Here is a 25840-nt window from a genome sequence, read left to right as displayed (position 1 = left end):
ACTCCTGAATTCAATATTCTGACCAATAAAACCTAGCATGCGGAATGCTTTCTTCACCACCCTGTCCACCTTCCAGGAGCTATGAACCTGTACCCCTAGATCTCTTTGTTCTGTAACTCTCCCCAACTCCCTACCATTAAGTGAGTAGGTGATTTGATCTACCAAAATGCATCACCTCACATTTATCCAAATTAAACTCCATCTGCCATTCATCCGCCCACTGACCCAATTGAAGATCCTGCTGAAATCTTATATTACCTTCTTCACTATCCACTGTGCCACCAATCTTGGTGTCATTTGCAAAGTAACTAACTATGCCTCCTACATTCTCATCCAAATCATTAATATATATAACAAATAACAGTGGACCCAGCACCGATCCCTGAGGCACACCGCTGGTCACAGGCCTCCAGTTTGAAAAACAACCCTCCAGAACCACCCTTTGGCTTCGGTCGCCAAGCCAATTTTGTATCCAATTGACTACCTGGATTCCGGGAGATTTATTTAATCTTTTGCGACAACCTACCATGTGGTACCTTGTCAAAGGTCCATGTGGACGTCGACCGCACTGCCCTCATCTATCTTCATGGTTACCCTTCAAGAACTCAAATTGGTGAGACATGACTTTCCCCTTACAAAGCCATTCTGACGTTCCCTAATTAGCCCTTACCTGTAGATCCTGTCCCTCAGAATACCTTCTAACAACTTACCCACTACAGAAGTAAGGCTAACCGGTCTGTAGTTCCCAGGCTTATCCCGACAGCCCTTCTTAAACAAGGGCACAACGTTTGCTCCCCTCCAATATTCAGGCCCCTCTCCTGTGGCTGTCGATGATTCAAATATCTCAGCCAGCAGGCCGGTAATTTCCCCCCTGGCTTTCCACAATGTCCTGGGATACATTTCATCAGGTCCTGGGGATTTATCTAACTTGATGCGCTTTAATACCTCGAGCAATCCTTCTGTGGAGTGGGAGTGGAATCCATGACCTTCTGCTTCACAATAAAGCAGGAATGTGGATCCAGGCGGTGGAGCTGAGGCTGCTGGAGAGTGTGGGTAAGGTGACTGGACCTGTCTCTGAGCTGAGGTGTCAATGGCGGCTTGTCCGGCGCGTCAGGCGCAAGGAGAGCTGCGCCTGCGCAGGAGACACCATTGCTGATGGGAGACTGCGGCCGCGCAGGCGCAGTGCCGGAGCCCGGAGCGGCCGCGCAGGCGCAGTGCCGGAGCCCGGAGCGGCCGCGCAGGCGCAGTGCCGGAGCCCGGAGCGGCCGCGCAGGCGCAGTGCCGGAGCCCGGAGCGGCCGCGCAGGCGCCGTGGCGGCCTGGTGTTGTGACGTGGCAGTGGGTGAGGCGGGCTCCGGGCGGCGCGGACAGGCCGCGGTCTCAAGATGTTGACGCTCGGCGAGTGCTCGCTGCTGTTCGGCCTCCTCACCTACCTGTGCGGCGCCTCGGCCTACTTCGTCAGCATCGATGCCCACGCTGAGGAGTGCTTCTTCGAGAAGGTCACGTCCGGCACCAAGATGGGGCTGATCTTCGAGGTGGCCGAGGGCGGCTTCCTGGACATCGATGTGGAGGTGAGCGAGCGCCCGGCTAGGCCTCAGGCCGGCCCGGAAGCCCCAGAGCCGGGGTTCCGACACGCCGCTCTGTCCCGGCCTGAGGGCCGCCGCTGGGCCTCATCTCAGGCCGGCCTTCGGCCTGGGGTAGCCCGGTAACCGCTGTGTAACTGACTGCTCAGTGAGTATGAGGGCCCGGGGGGGGAGACTGGCCAGGCTGTGCCGGGGGGAGACTGGCCAGGCTGTGCCGGGGGGGAGACTGGCCAGGCTGTGCCGGGGGGAGACTGGCCAGGCTGTGCCGGGGGAGACTGGCCAGGCTGTGCCGGGGGAGAGACTGGCCAGGCTGTGCCGGGGGAGACTGGCCAGGCTGTGCCGGGGGAGAGACTGGCCAGGCTGTGCCGGGGGAGAGACTGGCCAGGCTGTGCCGGGGGAGAGACTGGCCAGGCTGTGCCGGGGGAGAGACTGGCCAGGCTGTGCCGGGGGAGAGACTGGCCAGGCTGTGCCGGGGGAGAGACTGGCCAGGCTGTGCCGGGGGAGAGACTGGCCAGGCTGTGCCGGGGGAGAGACTGGCCAGGCTGTGCCGGGGGAGAGACTGGCCAGGCTGTGCCGGGGGAGAGACTGGCCAGGCTGTGCTGGGGGGGAGACTGGCCAGGCTGTGCCGGGGGAGAGACTGGCCAGGCTGTGCCGGGGGAGAGACTGGCCAGGCTGTGCCGGGGGAGAGACTGGCCAGGCTGTGCCGGGGGAGAGACTGGCCAGGCTGTGCCGGGGGAGAGACTGGCCAGGCTGTGCCGGGGGAGAGACTGGCCAGGCTGTGCCGGGGGAGAGACTGGCCAGGCTGTGCCGGGGGAGAGACTGGCCAGGCTGTGCCGGGGGAGAGACTGGCCAGGCTGTGCCGGGGGAGAGACTGGCCAGGCTGTGCCGGGGGAGAGACTGGCCAGGCTGTGCCGGGGGAGAGACTGGCCAGGCTGTGCCGGGGGAGAGACTGGCCAGGCTGTGCCGGGGGAGAGACTGGCCAGGCTGTGCCGGGGGAGAGACTGGCCAGGCTGTGCCGGGGGAGAGACTGGCCAGGCTGTGCCGGGGGAGAGACTGGCCAGGCTGTGCCGGGGGAGAGACTGGCCAGGCTGTGCCGGGGGAGAGACTGGCCAGGCTGTGCCGGGGGAGAGACTGGCCAGGCTGTGCCGGGGGAGAGACTGGCCAGGCTGTGCCGGGGGAGAGACTGGCCAGGCTGTGCCGGGGGAGAGACTGGCCAGGCTGTGCCGGGGGAGAGACTGGCCAGGCTGTGCCGGGGGAGAGACTGGCCAGGCTGTGCCGGGGGAGAGACTGGCCAGGCTGTGCCGGGGGAGAGACTGGCCAGGCTGTGCCGGGGGAGAGACTGGCCAGGCTGTGCCGGGGGAGAGACTGGCCAGGCTGTGCCGGGGGAGAGACTGGCCAGGCTGTGCCGGGGGGAGACTGGCCAGGCTGTGCCGGGGGAGGAGACTGGCCAGGCTGTGCCGGGGGGGAGACTGGCCAGGCTGTGCCGGGGGGAGACTGGCCAGGCTGTGCCGGGGGAGAGACTGGCCAGGCTGTGCCGGGGGAGAGACTGGCCAGGCTGTGCCGGGGGAGAGACTGGCCAGGCTGTGCCGGGGGAGAGACTGGCCAGGCTGTGCCGGGGGAGAGACTGGCCAGGCTGTGCCGGGGGAGAGACTGGCCAGGCTGTGCCGGGGGAGAGACTGGCCAGGCTGTGCCGGGGGAGAGACTGGCCAGGCTGTGCCGGGGGAGAGACTGGCCAGGCTGTGCCGGGGGAGAGACTGGCCAGGCTGTGCCGGGGGAGAGACTGGCCAGGCTGTGCCGGGGGAGAGACTGGCCAGGCTGTGCCGGGGAGAGACTGGCCAGGCTGTGCCGGGGGAGAGACTGGCCAGGCTGTGCCGGGGGAGAGACTGGCCAGGCTGTGCCGGGGAGAGACTGGCCAGGCTGTGCCGGGGGAGAGACTGGCCAGGCTGTGCCGGGGGAGAGACTGGCCAGGCTGTGCCGGGGGAGAGACTGGCCAGGCTGTGCCGGGGGAGAGACTGGCCAGGCTGTGCCGGGGGAGAGACTGGCCAGGCTGTGCCGGGGGAGAGACTGGCCAGGCTGTGCCGGGGGAGAGACTGGCCAGGCTGTGCCGGGGGAGAGACTGGCCAGGCTGTGCCGGGGGAGAGACTGGCCAGGCTGTGCCGGGGGAGAGACTGGCCAGGCTGTGCCGGGGGAGAGACTGGCCAGGCTGTGCCGGGGGAGAGACTGGCCAGGCTGTGCCGGGGGAGAGACTGGCCAGGCTGTGCCGGGGGAGAGACTGGCCAGGCTGTGCCGGGGGAGAGACTGGCCAGGCTGTGCCGGGGGAGAGACTGGCCAGGCTGTGCCGGGGGAGAGACTGGCCAGGCTGTGCCGGGGGAGAGACTGGCCAGGCTGTGCCGGGGGAGAGACTGGCCAGGCTGTGCCGGGGGAGAGACTGGCCAGGCTGTGCCGGGGGAGAGACTGGCCAGGCTGTGCCGGGGGAGAGACTGGCCAGGCTGTGCCGGGGGAGAGACTGGCCAGGCTGTGCCGGGGGAGAGACTGGCCAGGCTGTGCCGGGGGAGAGACTGGCCAGGCTGTGCCGGGGGAGAGACTGGCCAGGCTGTGCCGGGGGAGAGACTGGCCAGGCTGTGCCGGGGGAGAGACTGGCCAGGCTGTGCCGGGGGAGAGACTGGCCAGGCTGTGCCGGGGGAGAGACTGGCCAGGCTGTGCCGGGGGAGAGACTGGCCAGGCTGTGCCGGGGGAGAGACTGGCCAGGCTGTGCCGGGGGAGACTGGCCAGGCTGTGCCGGGGGAGAGACTGGCCAGGCTGTGCCGGGGGAGAGACTGGCCAGGCTGTGCCGGGGGAGAGACTGGCCAGGCTGTGCCGGGGGAGAGACTGGCCAGGCTGTGCCGGGGGGGGAGACTGGCCAGGCTGTGCCGGGGAGAGACTGGCCAGGCTGTGCCGGGGGGGGAGACTGGCCAGGCTGTGCCGGGGGAGAGACTGGCCAGGCTGTGCCGGGGGAGAGACTGGCCAGGCTGTGCCGGGGGGAGAGACTGGCCAGGCTGTGCCGGGGGAGAGACTGGCCAGGCTGTGTCGGGGGGAGAGACTGGCCAGGCTGTGCCGGGGGAGAGACTGGCCAGGTTGTGCCGGGGGAGAGACTGGCCAGGCTGTGCCGGGGAGAGACTGGCCAGGCTGTGCCGGGGGAGAGACTGGCCAGGCTGTGCCGGGGGAGAGACTGGCCAGGCTGTGCCGGGGGAGAGACTGGCCAGGCTGTGCCGGGGGAGAGACTGGCCAGGCTGTGCCGAGGGGCAAGGGACCTGTGCCGGGGGAGACTGGCCAGGCTGTGCCGGGGGAGACTGGCCAGGCTGTGCCGGGGAGACTGGCCAGGCTGTGCCGGGGGGGGAGACCAGCCAGGCTGTGCCGAGGAGCAGGGGGCCTGTGCCGAGGAGTAGGGGGCCTGTGCCGGGGGAGACTGGCCAGGCTGTGCCGGGGGAGGAGACCAGCCAGGCTGTGCCGAGGAGCAGGGGGCCTGTGCCGGGGGAGACTGGCCAGGCTGTGTCGGGGGGAGACAGGCTAGGCTGTGCCGGGGGAGACTGGCCAGGCTGTGCCGGGGAGACTGGCCAGGCTGTACCCGGGGGAGACTGGCCAGGCTGTACCCGGGGGAGACTGGCCAGGCTGTACCCGGGGGAGACTGGCCAGGCTGTACCCGGGGGAGACTGGCCAGGCTGTGCCGGGGGAGACTGGCCAGGCTGTACCCGGGGGAGACTGGCCAGGCTGTGCCGGGGACAGGGAGCCTGTGCCGGGGGGGAGACTGGCCCGGCTGTGCGGCGGGAGACTGGCCAGGCTGTGCCGGGGGCAGGGAGCCTGTGCCGGGGAGACTGGCCAGGCTGTGCCGGGGGAGTCTGGCCAGGCTGTGCCGGGGACAGGGAGCCTGTGCCGGGGGAGACTGGCCAGGCTGTGCCGGGGGAGACTGGCCAGGCTGTGCCGGGGACAGGGAGCCTGTGCCGGGGGAAGACTGGCCAGGCTGTGCCGGGGGGAGACTGGCCAGGCTGTGCCGGGGGCAGGGAGCCTGTGCCGGGGAGACTGGCCAGGCTGTGCCGGGGGAGACTGGCCAGGTTGTGCCTGGGGGAGACTGGAGAGGCTGTGCCTGGGGGAGACTGGAGCGGCTGTGCCTGGGGAGACTGGCCAGGCTGTGCCGGGGGAGACTGGCCAGGCTGTGCCGGGGGAGACTGGCCAGGCTGTGCCGGGGGAGACTGGCCAGGCTGTGCCGGGGGAGACTGGCCAGGCTGTGCCGGGGGAGACTGGCCAGGCTGTGCCGGGGGAGACTGGCCAGGCTGTGCCGGGGGAGACTGGCCAGGCTGTGCCGGGGGAGACTGGCCAGGCTGTGCCGGGGGAGACTGGCCAGGCTGTGCCGGGGGAGACTGGCCAGGCTGTGCCGGGGGAGACTGGAGAGGCTGTGCCGGGGGAGACTGGAGAGGCTGTGCCGGGGGAGACTGGAGAGGCTGTGCCGGGGGAGACTGGAGAGGCTGTGCTGGGGGAGACTGGAGAGGCTGTGCTGGGGGAGACTGGAGAGGCTGTGCTGGGGGAGACTGGAGAGGCTGTGCTGGGGAGACTGGAGAGGCTGTGCCGGGTGCAGGGAGCCTGTGCCGGGGGGAGACTGGCCAGGCTGTGCGCGGGGGATGGGGCAGGTGCCTTTCCCTTTCAGTGCTGATGTTTGGAGACTGCTTTTGGTGATGTTACTTCATTCATATCCACACAAAATGGTTATTCGATGTGGAAAGGAGTTTTGAGTGAACTTTGATGCAGGGCTCTGAATTCTGACAAGTTGTCTGCCTTCACCACAAGGCACCGAGTGTAAACCCCTCCTCACTGTGTCTCTCCAGTGCAAACATGGCCAATGTTCATCTGTTTAAGTTTTGTGTACCACATTGCAGAGAGGTAGTTTCTGAACCTCGCTGCTCTCTCTGTTGGGGATGGTTAAAGTCTAAAGTTGTGTAGATTCAATCAAGTTAGTTTGTAGAAATGTTTGTGCAGTCAAACATTCATTTTGAAGACTGAATTTTGCTGCCTGTGTGCCTCCTACGGGGGGAATATTTTTCCATGCTGTGTCCCACATATCACTAACGCACCACCCATGCTTTGAAGTAAAATACAAAATAACTTCTACAGTGATTGGTTTCACAAATTTAAACTTCCTCAAGTAAAATGTTAATTTGCCATTGAAGCTTGTCAAGTAGCTGGTGACATATGGACATTTTGTCTGTTCTGTTGGCCTGTCCGTTATCTTTCTAGACCAGGGGTGGGCAAACTACGGCCCGCGGGCCGCATGCGGCCCGCCAAAGGTATTTCTGCGGCCCACCAAGTCATTTAAAAAAAAAAAAAAAAAATTTTCTTAAAAAAAATTTTTTTTTTTTTTTTTTAAATTTTTTTTTTACGGTTAATGGGGGGGGGGCTGTTGGGTTACTTACTGGTATAGGGTGGATATGTTGACTTGAGTAGGGTGATCATTGCTCGGCACAACGTCGAGGGCCGAAGGGCCTGTTCTGTGCTGTACTGTTCTATGTTCTATATGAGGCGCCCAGAATCATAACCGGGTGAAGTAATTATTTTACTTAATATACTATGCGGCCCTTTGTGAATTGTGAATTTCTGAATGTGGCCCTAGCACGGAAAAGTTTGCCCACCCCTGTTCTAGACGATTTACCTGTGGATATTTACAACACTTTCTGTTTATATTTTACTTAAATTCTGACAATGTCTTTGACACCCGATCAGTATTTAGTGTGGAATGATTGTTGATGGTTGTGTGATAGCAGGGTGGTGAGCGAGCTCATTACTGTTCAGGTATCGGGTTAAATTCGACCAGGTTTTCATTTGATAAAATGGTTACTTTGTTGAGGGCTTCCAATTAAAATTAGTGAGTAGATTGCAGATAGATTTTGAGCCTTTCGTCTTTGCAAAGCTTTTTGCTAAGGCCATTAGCAGAACAAATATGAATCAATCCCCATTTTGTGGAAAGACAGTATGATATATTACTTAAAAATAACTGGTGTGTTATAAATTGTGCACAATGGAAAGTTTGATCAATATCAACGTGGATACGGGAATGACTGGAATTGGACAGGTACTTCACTTTTTGCAAAGAGAAGATTGTTTAAGTTTGGGGTGGAGACTGTACAAACTGTTTCATAGTCAGAATCTTACAATGCAGAATAAACCATTCATCTGATCACCTGCACCAGTGTTTTTTAAAGCGCTAATCAGCCCAGAAGCCCTCCCCTTTCCCTATATTCGGGACAGTAGCAGAGCGGTTAGCACTATAGCTTCACAGCTCCAGGTTCGATTCTGGCTTGGGTGAGTGTCTGCGGAGTCTGCATGTTCTCTCCATGTCTGTGTGGGTTTCCTCCGTGGGTTTCCTCCCAAAAGACGTGCTGTTAGGTGAATTGGACATTCTGAATTCTCCCTCTGTGCACCCGAACAGGCGCCGGAATGTGTCGACTAGGAGCTTTTCACAGTAACTTCTCAGTGTGAATGTAGGCCTACTTGTGAAAATACTGAAGATTATTATTCTTCAAATTTCACTCCCATACCGCCACCACCTCTTTTAAGAGTTCATGTCCTAATATTCTGCATTAACACTGCCCCTGCAAACACTTCAAGTTTAAATGTTTTAGTCTGACAGATTGTGTGCAAATGCAAAGTGCTCCTTTTAAGTTGGTTCACATTTTTAAAAAAATCTACAAAAGCACCTTAAGTTGTGCAGAGGTGCTTTTTGTCAGCTTGTGAACTGGACATCTATTCTGAATCAGAACTCTTGAAATCCGAAAATCCCCCTCCTCTTGGAACAGTTGGAAAAGTGAAGTCAAACTCCTGAATTAAAGTGGGGGCCATAGCAACTACAGTCCTTGACCCAAGACCTTTTTGATGCTGTACTGAAATCTAATTGTGCCAAGTAGTTGATTTGCATGGACATAGAGTGCGAGCAGACGTGTTCTGCTGTTGCTTCTCTCAAACCACATTATTCCAATTTTTAAAACTTTAGATGTGTTTTGAGTGTAAAAGTCCATGCCTGGAGGTAATCATGTGTTACTTTCCCACATGTTTAATTCTAAAGGTTGTCATTCAGGGCTCCAACATCCTGGAATATCAGCAGTGTTGAGTTTTTTTTTTAGGGTGACCTCTGACAGTTCACTGCTCTAGAAAAAGACCGTTGTAAATACCCAACACTTCCCTGAGCAATGCAGGAGGAGTGAAGTCCTAAAATAGTGTTCAGATGACATGCAGATAGTGGGACCAGCGCATGCTGGTGTGGTTCAGTGCTCATTTTATAGTTATGCATTCTGACCTTGCGTTTACATGGAATTTTAGAATTGGGCTGCCTAGGATGAAATCCATTACGTTTGTGCCACCGCTTTGAATTCTTCCCCAGTTAATATTCAATATTCTTTCCCCCATGTGTCCGAAAGTGCATTCTAGATGCCCAACAAGAATCCATTTTCTCTCTGGTTACACCAAGTTCCAAAATCCACCATCTAAGCTGTCACACTCTAATTCCACCCTCCTGACTAATGTGGCACCAGCACCTCAGCTGGTAGGAGAGTGGAATGAATGTGAGAAAGTTACACGGGCAGTTTCCATTTGAACTATGGAGATGGGAATTTTAATAGAAGTTGACAGTGCGTGGAATGGAAGCTTTTTTAAAAATATGTAGATATGTACAGCTGATTCGCTTTCCTGAGGGCTCTTTGGGATTGATAATAAAGGCATTCTTCACAAAGTAGTTTTCAGTCCAGTGCCTGAAGGACAGGTGCACAGCACTAAAGGATGCTTGTGATTGAACAACTGGCGTTGCTCACTAATGCTGCCTGGAAAGTTAGATGTGTCACTGTGGGTTGGGATTCATCTCTGTCGGTGGCAGATAATTCTGAAAATCAGTCTCTGAACTGATTAACTAAGACAAGCAGCAGCAGGTTTTCAGTGTCCCCTACTACCCATGCAGAAACTTGGAGTCAAAATCCTTTGTTTTGGTAGTTTAAATGTGTAGATAGAATTTACAGTGCAGAAGGAGGCCATTATAGTGTATTCAGGCATATTCAGCTGAAAGGTTAACTCTATTTCTCTCACCGCAGATACTGCCAGACCTGTTGAGACTATTAACGAGCCCTTGTATTGCAATTTGGCAATTTCCATCATTGTTTTGATGGCTAGTTAGGGTGGTGACAAGAATTTGCTAGTGTGAAAGTTGTACATCTTTTATTATCAGTCTTTAATATACACATGCAGCACGGTGGCCTAGTGGTTAGCACAGCTGCCTTACGGCGCTGAGGTCCCAGGGTCGATCCCGGCTCTGGGTCACTGTCCGGGTGGAGTTTGCACATTCTCCCCGTGTCTGCGTGGGTTTCGCCCCCACAACCCAAAGCTGTGCAGAGTAGGTGGATTGGCCACGCTAAATTGACCCTTAATTGGAAAAAATTATTGGGTAATCTAAATTTATCTGTGGCTGGTTTAGCACACTGGGCTAAATTGCTGGCTTTTAAAGCAGACCAAGGCAGGCCAGCAGCACGGTTCAATTCCCGTACCAGCCTCCCCAAACAGGCGCCGGAATGTGGCGACTAGGGGCTTTTCACAGTAACTTCATTGAAGCCTACTCGTGACAATAAGCAATTTTAATTTCATTTCACAGTGCCCTTTTGGAGGGTGAAATAAAAGTTTCTCCCATGTACTTTAAATGGACGTTTCACAGTTGCCAGAACCTGTGACGCATTCAGTGATATTTATTTTTGTTTCCTGCAGATAACAGGACCAGATGGTAAAAATATTTATAAGGGGGACCGGGAGTCGAGTGGGAAATACACGTTTGCAGCACACATGGATGGAACATATAAATTCTGTTTCAGCAACAGAATGTCTACAATGACCCCCAAGATTGTGATGTTCACTATCGACATTGGAGAGGCACCAAAAGGACATGATATGGAGACAGAAGGTGGGATTTTACACTTGCTGATAGGGGGCAGGGGTTCGTAGCTCCAAGGACGGGTGTTGGCTATTTCCTTTTTTGATTAAATGGGGCCATTGATGATTAGAGCAACAGAAAGTGAAATGTTTTACCACATGTGGGGTTGATCCAAGCCTTGAGATTAACCATGCACTGCCTGGAAGTGTGGTGGAGGCAGATTCAATTGATCAAGGGCATGAGATGATTATTTAAATTGGAGCAATGTGCAGGGTCACGGAAAGACTGGGGAATAACACCAAGTCACGATGCTCATTTGGGGAGATTAGGTGTATGCATGATGGGCCCAATGGCCTGCTTTGGACCAATTCTGTGATTTATATTCTGTTTAAATAAAAAGACAAACTTTGCAGTAAGTGAATGTTCTCATGTAGCCGGGAAACACAAAAGGAAAAAAGGGCTCAATCTGTTGATTATAAACTGACCATTGTCTTTGATCTGTGTTCTATTCTGTTTTCTTTGTAGGCAGTTTCTCACTTCTGTCTGTGATTTCGCAGCTTCTACAAAATTCTTATGAATTATAAAACAATACTTTAAATTAATGAGTTTACTGTTTTGAGGTTCGTGTGCTGGCACCTTTCCTTTAACCACTGCAATGCTAAACAGAGGGTGTTCAAGATAAGTGGCAGGTAGGGTGGCACGGTGGCGCAATGGTTAGCACTGCACTCTCACAGCGCTGAGGTCCCAGGTTCGATCCTGGCTCTGGGTCGCTGTCTGTGTGGAGTTTGCACATTCTCCCCGTGTCTGCGTGTGTTTCTCCCCCACAACCCAAAGATGTGCAGGGCAGGTGGATTGGCCACGCTAAATTGCCCCTTAATTGGAAAACGGAATTGGGTACTCTAAATTTAAAAAAAAAGACAAGTGGCAGAAGGTGTAGAGGGGATATGAGGAAAAACGGTTTTACGCAGAGGGTGGTGGAGGCAGAAACCCTAAACTATTTCAAAATGTACCTGGATCTGCACCTTAGTGCTGTAAGACCATAAGACATAGGAGTGGAAGTAAGGCCATTCGGCCCATCGAGTCCACTCCACCATTCAATCATGGTTGATTTGTGCAGGGCAGGTGGATTGGCCACGCTAAATTGCCCCTTAATTGGAAAACAGAATTGGGTACTCTAAATTAAAAAAAAAGACAAGTGGCAGAAGGTGTAGAGGGGATATGAGGAAAAACGGTTTTACGCAGAGGTAAACTACAGGGTTTACCTCTCTGTACTACTCTGTAAACTACAGGGTTATGGGCCAGGTGCAGGAAGGTGGGATTAGAAAGGGCATCTGGATGTCCTTGGGCTGGCATGGACAAGATGGGCCAAATGGCCTCCTTCTCTGTTCTAACATTCTTATGATTCTAAGGGTCAGGAATTTCAGATTGGGTATGGCCCAGTGATATTTCTGAAGAAAATTACTGAACAAATTAGGTCTTTACATCAAGTAATTGTTTCATGATGACCAAAAATGCCAATGCTCCTCGTAGATTTCGATTTGTGCAGATGTCGTCTTAGAAACATAGAAAATAGAAGAGGAAGGAGGCCATTTGGTCCTTCGAGCCTGCTCTGCCATTCATATCCGGATCCCACCTTTCCCATATCCCGTGATCCTTTAGCCCCAAGAGTTATAACTAATTCCTCCTTGAAATTACACAGAGTTATGGCCTCAACTACTTTCTGTGGTGGCGAATTCCACAGATTTACAACTCTCTGGGTGAAGAAATTTCTTTTCCCCTCCATCCTAAAAGGTTTACCCCTTGTCCTCAAACTGTGACCCCGAGTTCTAGACTCCCCCACCATCGGGAACATTCTTTCTGAATCTACTCTGTCTAATCCTGTAAGAATTTTGTAAGTTTCAATGAGATCCCCCCCCTCACTCTTCTGAACGCCAATGAATATAATCGTAACCAACTTAGTCTCTCCTCATATGACAGTCCCACCATCCCAGGAATCAGCCTGGTAAACCTTTGCTGCGCTCCCTCCCTCCATAGCAAGAATCCAAAGATGTGCGGGTTAGGTGGATTGGCCAGGCTAAATTGCCCTTAGTGTCCTAAAAAATAAGGTTAATGGGGGTTGTTGGGTTACTGGTATAGGGTGGATATGTGGGCTTGAGTAGGGTGATCATTGCTTGGCACAACATCAAGGGCCAAAGGGCCTGTTCTGTGCTGTACTGTTCTAATTCTAAAAAACATCCTCAGATAAGAACAAAACTGCACAGAATACTCTAGGTGTGGCCTCACCAATGTCCTATACAATTGCAGTAAAGCATCTCTACTCCTATACTCAAATCCTCTCGCTATGAAGGTCAAAATACCATTTTCCTTCTTCACTACTGCAACCACGCGCTTACCTTCAGCGACTGATGCACGAGGACACCAAGGTCTCGCTGAGTATCCACCTCTCTCAGTTTACACCCATTCAAATACAGTAGTCCCCCTTTATAACGCAGGTGTTGGGGTCCAAAACAGCCACCCGCGTTGCATCCGAGCCGCGGATATCCACGATGGGGGTTTTAAATTTATTTAAAAATCTATGCATGCGCTTCCCATTGTGAGTCTACGGGGGGCCGGGGGGGGGGAGAGGTCAGACCCCCGTAGACTCACAATGGGAAGCGCATGCATAGATTTTTAAATAAATTTAAAACCCCCATCGTGGATCTAATTAAAACAAGCACTGCTGCATTTTTAACAACTTCAAAGTTGGATTGGAGGGAGAGAGCAGCTGGCAGTGTCAATTTCAGCGGCCGGCTGATTGTTTCAGTGAGAGCAGCTTCCCTCTCCGGATCAAAGTGAGCCGGCCGCTGAAATTGACACTGCCGGCTGATTGGAGGGAGAGAGCAGCCGGCAGTGTCAATTTCAGCGGCCGGCTCACTTTGATCCGGAGAGGGAAGCTGCTCTCTCACTGAAACAATCAGCCGGCCGCTGAAGTTGACACTGCCAGCTGCTCTCTCCCTCCAATCAGCCGCAGTGTCAATTTCAGCAGCCGGCTGATTGTTTCAGTGAGAGAGCAGCTTCCCTCTCCGGATCAAAGTGAGCCGGCCGCTGAAATTGACACTGCCGGCTGCTCTCTCCCTCCAATCAGCCGGCAGTGTCAATATCAGCGGCCGGCTCACTTTGATCCGGAGAGGGAAGCTGACAGTTGGGGTCCATAAGCCCCCCCCCCCCCCGCCGTATATCGCAAACCGCGGTATTGCGGAGCACGGTATAACAGGGGACTACTGTAATAATCTGCCTTCCTATTTTTGCTACCAAAGTGGATAACCTCACATTTATTCACATTATATTACATCTGCTGTGCATGTGCTACTCACTCAGCCTGTCCAAATCCCGCTGAAGCATCTCTGCATCCTCCTCACAGCTCACCCTCCCACCCAACTTTGTATCAGCTGCAAATTTGGTGATAATGTATTTAGAGCATAGAACAGTACAGCACAGAACAGGCCCTTCGGCCCTCAATGTTGTGCCGAGCCATGATCACCCTACTCAAACCCACATATCCACCCTATACCCGTAACCCAACAACCCCCCCCCCCCCAACCTTACTTTTTATTAGGACACTACGGGCAATTTAGCATGGCCAATCCACCTAACCCGCACATCTTTGGACTGTGGGAGGAAACCGGAGCACCCGGAGGAAACCCACGCACACAGGGGGAGGACGTGCAGACTCCACACAGACAGTGACCCAGCCGGTAATCGAACCTGGGACCCTGGAGCTGTGAAGCATTTATGCTAACCACCATGCTACCCTGCTGCCCCATTAATTCCCTCATTTATCTGATTAATATGAGGTGAACAGTTGGACTCCTAGCACAGGTCCCTGCTACCCGGAATTCCCTGCGCTTTAACTTTACATAGTAATTTATTATGCGAGACCTTGTCAGATCTTCTGAAAGTCTAAATAAACCACATCCACTGGTTCTCCCTGGTCAACTCTACTAGTTGCATCTTCAAAGAATTCTAGTAGATTTGTCAATCATGATTTTCCTTTTGTAAATCCATGCTGACTTTGTCTGATTACACCACTACTCTCCAAATGCTGCGCTATGAAGTCTGTGATAATTGACTCCAGCAACTTCCCGACTACCGATGTTAGACTCACTGGTCTACTTCCCCTTTTGAATTAATATGATGAAGGATTAATCTATATTGTACAATGTGTGCTTCAATGGGATTTGTGGGGTTCGAACATAATGGGGTTACGTAGAAACAGAACATACAGTGCAGAAGGAGGCCACTCGGTCCATCAAGTCTGCACCGACCCACCTAAGCCCTCACTTCCACCCTGTCCCCGTAACCCAATCACCCCTCCTAACCTTTTTGGTCACTAAGGGCAATTTATCATGGCCAATCCATCTTACCTGCACATCTTTGGTCTGTGGGAGGAAACCGGAGCACCCGGAGGAAACCCACGCAGACACGGGGAGAACGTGCAGACTCCACACAGACAGTGACCCAGCCGGAATCGAACCTGGGACCCTGGTGCTGTGAAGCCACAATGCAATCCACTTATGCTACCGTGCTGCCCAAACATTTTAAAATACCTGAATCTCTGCAGGTATATTCAAATTTAATTGCAGCAGCTCTATTTCTTCCAGTGTGACACTTTCACACTAAAATATAGATATAAATAGATCTCACGCTTGAAAGTGTCAAAGGAGAGCAGGTTAAATGCAACTGGTCTGACTAACACTTCAGAGAATTCATCATTTCCAAGATTTCTCTTGTGTGGGTTTGGACTATGAACACAGAGCACATTTGTAAAACCTCTAGTGCATGAAAAATTCTCTGCTTTCACTTAGAACCTGATCTATTGTAGTTGTCACCATTGCTTCTTTTGTTTGGCATCTTACCAAGTCTCCTGTGTCTTTATCATTTGAAGCTGCACATTACAATATTCTGCTCCACGTAATCATTTGTAATTAGATTGTCAGCTTTTATTGTGCACCTGGACCGTGGGTATTGAGCAGCCGACGTAAAAATTGTCGAAGCAATTGAGGGCTTGTTCGTGGCCCTAGGTCCTCTGACTGTCACAGCATGTCTTACAGCGGCAGCCAACCCCCACGTCTGAAGCCCAGAGGCACCGGTGCAATGTAAAAGAAAAGCATCCTGTTTTTCACTTTGTCCCCTTTTACTTACTGTGTCTTTACTTTGAACTTTTATTCATCCTGTGTCCTTCTTTACCCTTTCCTTCAGGTGGTGGGGATACATGGGATGGTACGTCAACCGTAAACATTTTTCAGCTGTCTCTTTATCTTTCTTTTGTAATTCCCTTAAACACCTGGCGAATGCAAAAACAGGCTTTTGGAACTTCGTTTTGTACTTGTGAATGAATTCTTTGCCTCTTCCCTTGTAGGAATCATAGTGTCAATGTTTCCAGTGTTGTGTAATGGCAGGTCGTGCTAACGATTACTAACCCAGGGATGTAGGCAGAGTTTGGAAATGGGGAGTTGCTGCTGACATTTTGGAAGTGTTTACATTAAAACAACACAGCATCCAGCTGTACAATCTGCCTCAGCTTTCACTTCAAACCACAGCTAAAACCATTAGTGAATCTTGGGTCACCCTCTGAATATTTATTTTCAATTGTGACCATGAACAGGGACTGTTACTTTCTGTATACGAAAGGAATACAATATTTACTGAATTCTTCTTATCATTCAGATTACTGCTCATTGATCTTACTAAAATACTCCTAAAGTGTGCAATTTGTTTTTCAGCCTTGAATAGCAGGGGGCAAATGTCTCCGTAACTTTGATTAGATAGATCTGGTTTTTGAGCTATTCCCATTGCACAACAGATTACAAATGAGTGGGTGGCGCGGTGGGTTAGTGGTTAGCACTGCAGCCTCACGGCGCCAAGGTCCCAGGTTCGATCTCAGCTCTGGGTCACTGTCCGTGTGGAGTTTGCACATTCTCCCCGTGTCTGCGTGGGTTTCGTTCCCACAACCCAAAGATGGCAGGGTAGGTGGATTGGCCACGCTAAACTGCCCCTTAATTGGAAAAAATTAATTGGGTACACTAAATTTATTTTTAAAATTTTAAAAATAGATTAGAAATGAGTGATTGCCATTTCAAAAACTTTATATTCTACCTTCCAAAATTGTCCCTTTTAACTTATTTCATTTTACAACATTTTCTAGACTAATTTGCGACCGGTCTTGCTAGCCATTTTGGAGAGAGCACATGCAAAGTTTGGAGCTTCAGAAAATTGGCTGTTTGCTTTGAGGAATGGCTTTAGTGACTGAACATATTATGCATAAATTGAGATTGCGCACTGACCTTCCCATTTGTTGATAAAGCTCACCAGAACAAGTTAGAAGAGATGATCAATGAACTGGCCGTGGCCATGACAGCAGTGAAGCACGAGCAGGAGTACATGGAAGTACGCGAGAGGATACACAGAGCAAGTACGTACACGTATTGGTGTTATTAATGTATTTTTAGTCAACAAATTTTCAACATTTTCATAATACAACACCTAAACAGCCCCAAGCAACTCCCCCAAACAAGACCTCCTCCCCACCCTCCCCCAACAATCAATGGTAACCAATTCCTGAAAGTGCATAATAAACAAACCCCAGAGGTACAACCTCTCCTTTATCCCCCTCAGTTCGAACTTTGCCTTCTCCAGGGTTAAAAACTCCAGTAAATCCCCCCGCCACACTGAGGCTGACCTCCACCCCAACAAAACCCACCTAGCGATCAACGAGGTGAAGACTAACATCTGACCCCGTGTCCACCTGCAGCTCGAGCTGGTCCGAAACCCCAAAAATGGCTTCTAGGGGGCCGGGTTTCACATCCACTTGCAGGACCCCTGAAACTGTCCTGAATACCAACATCCAAAATGTTTTAGTTTTGGACAGGACCAAAACATGTGAACTGATTTGCGGGACCCCTCCCACATCGCTCATAGGTATCCTCTACCCCCACAAACAGCCTGCTCATTCTTGATTTAGTGTGGTGAGCCCTATACATTACTTTCAGCTGTATCAGCCTCAACCTCACATAAGAAGTCGAGGCATTCATCCTCCGTAGCACCTCACACCACAGTCCCTCTTCAAGCACTGTCCCCAGCTCCTCGTCCCATTTCATCTTAATCCCCTCCTTGGATATCTTCTCCAGGATCCTCCCGTAAATCACCGAGACAACTCTTCTGTCCCTCCCCTGACAACATTTCCTCCAACAACGAAGGATCCAGCGCTACCGGGAATGTCAGGAACACTTTCCTTGCGAAGTCCGCACCTGCATATATCTAAACCCCTCTCTGTCAATCTATATCCCTCTCCCAACTCTTCTAGACTCGCAAATCGTCCCCCAAGAAACAAATCCTTCATTTCACTGAGACCCTTCTCCCAGCCCGCAAACCTCGCATCCATCCTTCCTGGCCCGAGCCCGTGATTCCCCCTAATCGGCATCCCCACTGACCCAGCCCTCAATTTTATGTGTGTCATAAACTGCTTCCAAATCCTCAGTGTGGCCATCACCACCCGGCTCCCCGAATACTTTCCTGGGGCCATCGGGATCAGTGCCATTGCCAACGCCCGCACCCCTGACCCCCTGCAAGAGCCCGCCTCCATCCTTACCCACAGAGCCTCCTCCTCCTTACATCATCCTCTCACCTTTTCTATTGCCTCTCAGGCCTAACCTCTCGCCCAGTATCGCTTCCCTCCCCCTCCCTTTCACGCCCCCCAGGCCCATCGAAGCCTGTTCAGCTAGACTTTGACAGCTGCAGCCCCTCCCCCACCAAACTCCCGTCCATTGACCAGACTCTGCTTGTTAGTGGGGGGGCCCCTACCCAGCCCCCCCCCCCCCCCCCAAATCCCCTCTTCCACAACCCAATCTCAGGGGAAAAGACCCCACCCCCAACTCTCTCTCTCTCTCTCTCTCTCTCTCCCCCCCCCCCCCCCCCCCAAAGCCACTGCACATATCGCCAAATCCAAAATGGTTCTAGCAAACTCTGGACACAGCCAGACTACCCTCACATTCAGCCAACCCCAAGACCCCTACTTTCCCACCACCCAGTACACAAATATAAAGATGTATTAAAAACAAACACAGACTAAACCCAGACGCCTTCCCCTCAATCCAGATCACGTTTCCAGTCACATCTCTCATTTCAGTCCCAATCCTTCGGCCTCACCGTCGCCTCCACTGTTCCGAAATAGAGATCCTTGGAGTTGTATGTCGCCCTCAACTTTGCGGGGTAGACCACTCCAAACCGCACGCCTTTGTTGTAGAGTGCCGCCTTTGCCCGTCCAAAAGCCGCCCACCTTTTCACCAAATCCATTGTGAAATCTTGGTAAATCCGTATATCAGCACCCTCCCATTTCACCTCTGCTTTGCCCAGTCAGGACCCTTTCCTTGGTATGATATTTGTGGAAGTGAAGTAGAACTGCTGTTGGTGGCTCATTCGCTTTTGTCTTCGGCCCTAGCGACCGATGTGCCCTGTCCAGGATCTTCTCCCTCCCCCATCAACTCTGCCAACACCTTTGCGAAGTATTGCAAACTATCTCCTTGCTCTCTTATCTCAGCCACATTCTCCGACTCCGTCGCCTTTACCGGGGCCTTAGTCTCCTCCACCCGCAGTGTCATCACAGCCATCATTTGACTTTACATAACCTCCATATGCCTTTCAAATTCACCAGACATGACTTTAGTCAGAGAATAAAGGGGAACTGATCGGGGAATCCAGAACCACTGGGCATAGCCTAAAAATTAGAACCACATCTTTTGGGTGTGAAATTGGAAACACTTCTATAAAGGGCGGTAGAAGTTTGAAACAAAATTTGAAAACCTCAGATTTTCTATTCACCAAATGTATGAGTTTGAAGATGTGTAGGTTCGGTGGACTGGCCTTAAAGTGTCCAAAAGGTTAGTTGGGCTTACTGGGTTACAGGGATAAGGGTGTAGGTGTGGGCTCAAGTATAATGCTCTTTCCAGTGCCTCCTGCACTGTAGGGATTCTATTCTATCTATCAAGGGACAGGGGGCAGAGGGGGATAAATTGAGTTGGCCGCAGATTGGATATAATCTCAATGAGCAGCAGAACAGGTTTGAAGCTCGGGGCTGCATTGTGACCCATGAAGCCCCCCCCCCAATGTGGCCCCGGGGTACATTGTGAGCCCCGAAGCCCCTCCCTGTGGCCCCCAAAGCCCCTCCCTGTGGCCCCTGGGCTGCATTGTGACCCGCGAAGCCCCTCCCTGTGGCCCCCAAAGCTCCTCCCTGTGGCCCCCAAAGCCCCTCCCTGTGGCCCCCAAAGCCCCTCCCTGTGGCCCCTGGGCTGCATAGTGACCCGTGAATCCTTTCCCCATGGCCCCGGTCTGCATTGTAAATGAGATCCTGACACGCACGCACACACACACTAATGGTTGTCTTTATTGAAGGGCAGCGCGGTGGTGCAGTGCTTAGCACTGCTGTCTCGCAGCACCGAGGTCCCAGGTTTGATCCTGGTACGGGAATTGAACCCGCGATTCTGGCATTGTTCTGCATTCCAACCCATTGTGCTAAACCAGCCCTGAATTACAGTTTACTGTTGCGAGGTTTTTTTGCCCAGCAAGTTGTTTCTAATCATATGTCGGCATTAAAAAAAAATCATCTTTTACGCCGTACCAAACCGTATCTTTTGGATGTTCGCCTCATCGTCACCTCCACCCCCTGTCTGAAAAACTGAAGTGTGGCCACTCGAGAACTGGTTGGACAAGCCTGGTCCTCTACCCATGTTCAGACATTTTTTCCGAAATATTTTTATTGGTATTTTTCCAGTTTTTACAGAGTAACAGTTCAATCTATGGTGTACCTGATATTTACATATAAAGTTGTTTTATGACAGCAGCAGGTTTTATAGTCGCTGTTTCTGGTGCACAGCCACAAAGCGCCATATTTAATAAATACAATTTTCTAACTTGCGACGGTGAGACTTGAATTCCAAATCTCTGGATTGCTAGCCCAGTGCCATAATCACGAGACTATCATCATCCCGAAGAGCCCATCATTGCTCAGAGATAATTCCTATCGGAAAGGAACGGTGGAAAGTCTGCCCGTGTGTTTGTCTTCAGAGTTTATTACAAAGTGTCAGAAGTCTGAACAGTAGCGGTTGCAGCGTGGCTGCTGGAGAATGAGAGGCGGGAGAACTAAAACCAACCGTTAGTTGTTGGAAGAAAAGGATAACAAACGATTGTGAATTGGAAGTTAATGAACAGGAATAATCTCCTGAATGCAGAATACAACTGTCAATGACGCTGACATGAATTTGATCTGTACGTTTCATTGTGATTTTTTTTAACGTGTTAATTTAAATGATCTTTATTAGTGTCACAAGTCGGCTTACATCAATGAAGTTACTGTGAATTGTGTGACTGGGTCAGTCCTGTTTATTCTGTCTCTTTTCTCTGCAGTCAATGACAACACAAACAGCAGAGTGGTCCTCTGGTCTTTCTTTGAAGCTCTGGTGCTAGTTGCCATGACCCTTGGACAGATCTACTACCTGAAGAGGTTTTTTGAAGTCCGGAGGGTTGTCTAGTGGCCCTTGTAGAAGTTCAGCATCGGAACCCCAATCTGAGAAGTATCTGGTCACAACAGCTTTTAATACTTTGTCACGTGACTGAAAACCTTCCACGCACGGTGTTAATGGTCTTCATTTACTGCTGTTTATTTAAAACCCTTTGTAGTACAATATTGGGAGTTTGTGGGTTTAAAAGAATAATTTGCAGAGGCCTCAAATTACAATGTAGGGGATTTTTAATGCTCCAAAACATCTCGGATCAAGAAAGGGATCTGACGAATACACAAACCCACCTAATGTTTTTAAAGCATTTCTGTTACAGTCTGTAAGCAGGTTAATTTGTTTGCAATGCTGTACATAGATTGCCCCTGCTTTTTGGAACATTAGTCATTCCCTGCAACTGTTTTTTTTTAAGTGGCTGTGCATTTCTATGGAGGATTTCCCCAAATTTACAATTAGTTTAGTACCTAAGGTATAGATTTACTGTAACTCTGCCCAGCCACTTTAATGTTGTTGCACCCAATTTTCTTTCTCCTTTCATTATCTGTTTTCACCACTGGAACCAAATTTGCCTCTGGGTGTTTGGTGATTGGTTATGGATGTGGATGTTTTTATAAAAATCCATATGGATACGCTTTTTATTTGCTTTGCTCTAATTTGTCGGTAACATTGATGATGGGCTTAAACTGCAAATGAAAAGGAAAAGCATTAGGTGTGTGGGTTGCTGATTAAGACATGACTGGTGTGAATAAGTCTTTTGAAAATCTTTCACTCAACAATTTTGTACAATTTATTTACATTTCTGGTTTCCCTTCATGTTTAGAAGTCAACTTGTATTTACATCAGAGCAGCAAACTGTGGGTACAGCAGATGGAGCTCCACAACCCCACAACGTTACACTATTAAAGGTTCTTTTATTTATATTAAAAATAAAGGGCATGCTACTTGATTCTGGAAACAGTTTAAAATAATCTTCTGTTCCATGGGCTACACAGTGGCCCAATTGCATTCAGTCGGTTCATTCCTCGCTGATGACCTGTAACCTTTCTAGCGGACAATGTGTCCAATCCTTGGCTGTGATGTGAGGGATGATTTTGAGGATTCAGGAACTTTGTTTCTCGCTCTCAGAATGTTTGTGAAGTAATTGGTAGCAATTTCGCCATTAACTGAAACACTCTCCATTGCAAAACCAGGGAAGTGAAAGCTCCTCGGGAGAGTCGAGATATTCTGAGGAAGGGTGGGTGACACTTTCATATGAAAACAAAGTTCCAAACTGACGAATCCAGAACAGTGGCCCATTTAGATATTAAAATATTCCAGGGTGTGTTTGTGTTGGAAAATTACTATTTAATTTCCCAGTTCAAACTGATCATCACCACAATCTAGAATCGATCGTCACCACAGTCTTTAGAAGGTTGCAGGTATTTCAATGGCTGGAAATATTGTATAAATAAATGCTATTGTTAATTTGGATCAGGGAGCATCTGCAATGATTTGGAATTTGGCTGGTGCGCACTGTGCCTGGGAAGGACCTTTGATGGATTAAAAACTTGTGGGGGTTGTGAAACTTTCAAAGAACAGGTTTATAAAACTTCACCTTTTAACCAGAAGCAGCTGTCTGTCAATTATTTTCAAAATGTTTGTGTAACATCACATCTTAAATGGATTGGATGTGATATGATGTAAAGTCAAAAGTGTGACTCCAATAAAATGACCCCCAAGCCAGTGAGTAATTAATGAAACATTCTCTTCAAACAATCGACGAGGTGCGGAGAAGCAGTGGCCTTTGTCCGTGTTTGTATTCTGTCCTTTGTAAACGTGTTGGTGCCTGTTCCTGTACAGGTAAACATCATTACGGAAAACAAAATTCCAATTCATTTTTTAAAACTCAAACGGAAGCAGTATATAACCTTGTGAGTTCATTCTTTGATCATTTCAGATGTACTTTGTAATGTGCAGCTTTGTTAGTAGGAATTTCAGTCGTCTGATCCAATAGGCTCGAACTGCTGTAACATTCAAAATCAAGAGCCGACCAGTGCTGTGTAAGCAACGGGACATGCCCCAAGCTGCTCTGCTCCTCGCAACACGCCCCACTCACCGTCCATCCCGACGAGCATTTAGATTTGTGAATGATTTTGAGTCAGTATTAACATGGTTGCTGAAAGTCTGTAGTTTGTCAATGGTGAGTATTATTGATCTGGGTGATCGGGTGCAGGGAGATTCACTAAAGGTAGACACACAATGAATGTTTTTATTTCGTGCTGCAGGTGCAGTTTTACTCCGTCTCACAATAAAGTCGGCCGAATTAGTTGTAATAAAAAAGACGAAATTTGCAAACCCTGGGAATCTGAAACAGAAATTCTGGAAATACTGAGAGGTCAGAAGTGTCAATGTTGGGGGTGGGAACCAATCCTGATGAACAGCCAAGCACTGAAATGCTTTCCGTCATCTTGTTACAGATGCTACGAATAGTGCTGCAAATGAGCTGGTTTATGTCATTGTGATTATTAACCAGAGCTTTGTCTATTTAATAACTTTTTTCAACTATTCTTGTACAGTCACCGCCACAAAGACACCTGGTCTTCCAACTCTGAAAGCCTCCATACTACGGCCGGTATCTAACCACTCAGTCGATAGAATTGAATTCCAGTCCTATTTGTATTTTCCACAAAAGTGTACTTGCAAATGAGAAATATATGCATTAAAGGAATTTACAGTAAATCAGGACAATCCTGTTGAATTTCCGAAGCCAACAAAGTGGGGAAAGGGAGATGTCCAAACTGCATGTGGCTGTGGATTTAGCCGTCCGCCCTCGTCTGGTTTTTGGTTCTGCAGATTTTACTGCATTGAGATTTTTAAATCCGTCACCTAAGATTTTGAAATGGTTTGCTGATTTTGTTTATTGCTCCCTCCTGTTGTCTTCTTTGAACACAATGGATCTGGGCTGTAGCATTGATTTCCTCACGTTCATGGTTTTAATATGGATTGTGACGGTTAACTGCTCTCAGTGACCTTGCAGTCAGAATTAAATTAACAAAATTGCCAAATCATTACATTTAATATTAAAGGATTTCCTGGCGTGTGGGATGGCACAAGGCGAGTACAATTTCAAATCCGTTTTAGCTTCTGCCTGTGATACATTTGCTGATAAATGAGGCTGTAATGGGCCCACAGGAATTGTCCTCCGTGCTCGAGGGTTAAATCAGTCACAATTCCTGACCCCTAATTAGGTTAGAACGTACATTGGATGAGGACGGGTTTGAGCTCAGCTAAAATGAAATTAAAATCGCTTATTGTCACAAGTAGGCTTCAAATGAAGTTACTGTGAAAAGCCCCTAGTCACCACATTCCAGCGCCTGTTTGGGAGGCTTGTACGGGAATTGAACCCACGCTGCTGGCCTGCCTTGGTCTGCTTTAAAAGCCAGCTCTTTAGCCCTGTGCTAAACCATTCTTTCTCTGCTCCTGGGACCTACCGTGGCTCATCTTTTGTGAATGGTCACTGTGAGAAGATACTGATGGGTGAGATGGGGTTGCTCCTCTGCTTGACACTACTACTATCAGGAGAGATGGGGAGTAAATTGGGAGACTGGAAAGAGGATCCAATAAATTTCCATCACCGTTTTAGAATGTGCCCTTTGCTCAGTTATCCCAGTGAAGTTTTGTGATTATTGATTACCGCAAATTGTTTTCCACAAAATTGTGGAGTACTTTGCTTTGGAGTTTGAGCATTGAGACTCCATCTTAAAGTTACAGCTACACGTTTAGCAGGAGGTACAGATTTAAAGGAAGAAAGAACTAGCATTTATAAAATGGCTCGGGACATACGAAAGCACTTAACAGCCGATGAAATTGAAGTTTTATCAGTGTTGAAATGTTTTCATAAACCATCAATATGGTAATGACCCCAGCTAATCTATTTAACAAAACTGGTTAAAGGATAGTTATTGGTTTCAGGCCATCGGGGAGAACACCCCTGCCTTAATGAAATGTATAACTGGGTTCCCATAGTGTTGAAAGGAGATTTTTGCTTGATCACTAAGCCAGGCTAATATACATCAGAGTTTGAGGTGACCTGCTCGGGCTGTTTGTTCCTGTAATTTGAATCTTTTCCGTGTAAGTGTCCTTCCACCTGCTTTAGTGCAGACTCCCTTCATATCCTCACAAATGGGGAGCATGAGCACTTGAGTTAATTTCTGTAACTTTTAAAACAAAACCATGTAATGAAATTGCCCAGTTATGTGATTGGATGTGTTCAGTTGACTTTTCGATGTGACTATATTCAAAATTCTAATTTCGTTATCAAGCGTGGAATCCTTTTTTTACCGATCAGGTTTTGTACGTTATGGCGTGGGAGCTGAAATGAAGCAGACCTGGACTAGCTGCTCTTTTTCATAAAATATTGAAATGTTGAATAAAGAAAATATCTGGATATTTTGTTGATTTTTTTCAGTTTGTAATTTTTTTTTTTGCATCTATTCTGTTGTCCATCCTTTCATTCTGCTCCACAATTCCATAGCTTTCTCTTCCACCTGTCTTACTTTTCCCCTAATCACCACCTGTTATTTATACACTTCTATGCATAGTGATATTTTGTTAGCATTGTCTAGTATTTATCAGGGCAGGATGTGCCAGGCATTTTTCCCATTGGGCTATGAAGTTATGGAATTAGAATCATAGAATTTACAGTGCGGAAGGAGGCCAGTCGGCCCATCGAGTGTGCGCTGGTCCGACGAAAGAGTACCCTACCCAAGCTCATGTCTCCACCCTATCCCTGTAACCCTACCT

At 50.2% G+C, this 25840-nt stretch overlaps 1 protein-coding gene across 2 annotated transcripts; it reads left to right on the top strand.

Moving 5' to 3' along the window:
• The first annotated feature begins 1313 nt into the window (after positions 1 to 1313).
• On the top strand, positions 1314 to 25484 carry tmed2 (transmembrane p24 trafficking protein 2). Of its 2 annotated transcripts, XM_038799599.1 has the most exons (5): positions 1314 to 1570; positions 10349 to 10541; positions 15750 to 15770; positions 16855 to 16962; positions 20949 to 25484. In XM_038799599.1, the coding sequence occupies exons 1-5, from the start codon at positions 1385 to 1387 to the stop codon at positions 21071 to 21073; spliced, it is 633 nt and encodes a 210-aa protein (XP_038655527.1). In that variant the 5' UTR covers positions 1314 to 1384; the 3' UTR covers positions 21074 to 25484. The 2 variants fall into 2 exon arrangements, with proteins under 2 accessions (XP_038655527.1, XP_038655614.1); XM_038799686.1 differs by lacking the exon at positions 15750 to 15770 and having other exon boundaries at positions 1319 to 1570.
• Positions 25485 to 25840: the final 356 nt, after the last annotated feature.

Source organism: Scyliorhinus canicula, chromosome 1 (assembly GCF_902713615.1).
Source record: "Scyliorhinus canicula chromosome 1, sScyCan1.1, whole genome shotgun sequence".
Taxonomy (NCBI): domain Eukaryota; kingdom Metazoa; phylum Chordata; class Chondrichthyes; order Carcharhiniformes; family Scyliorhinidae; genus Scyliorhinus; species Scyliorhinus canicula.
Note: the sequence above shows the minus strand (reverse complement) of the source record. Positions and strands in the feature narration are given on the sequence as shown.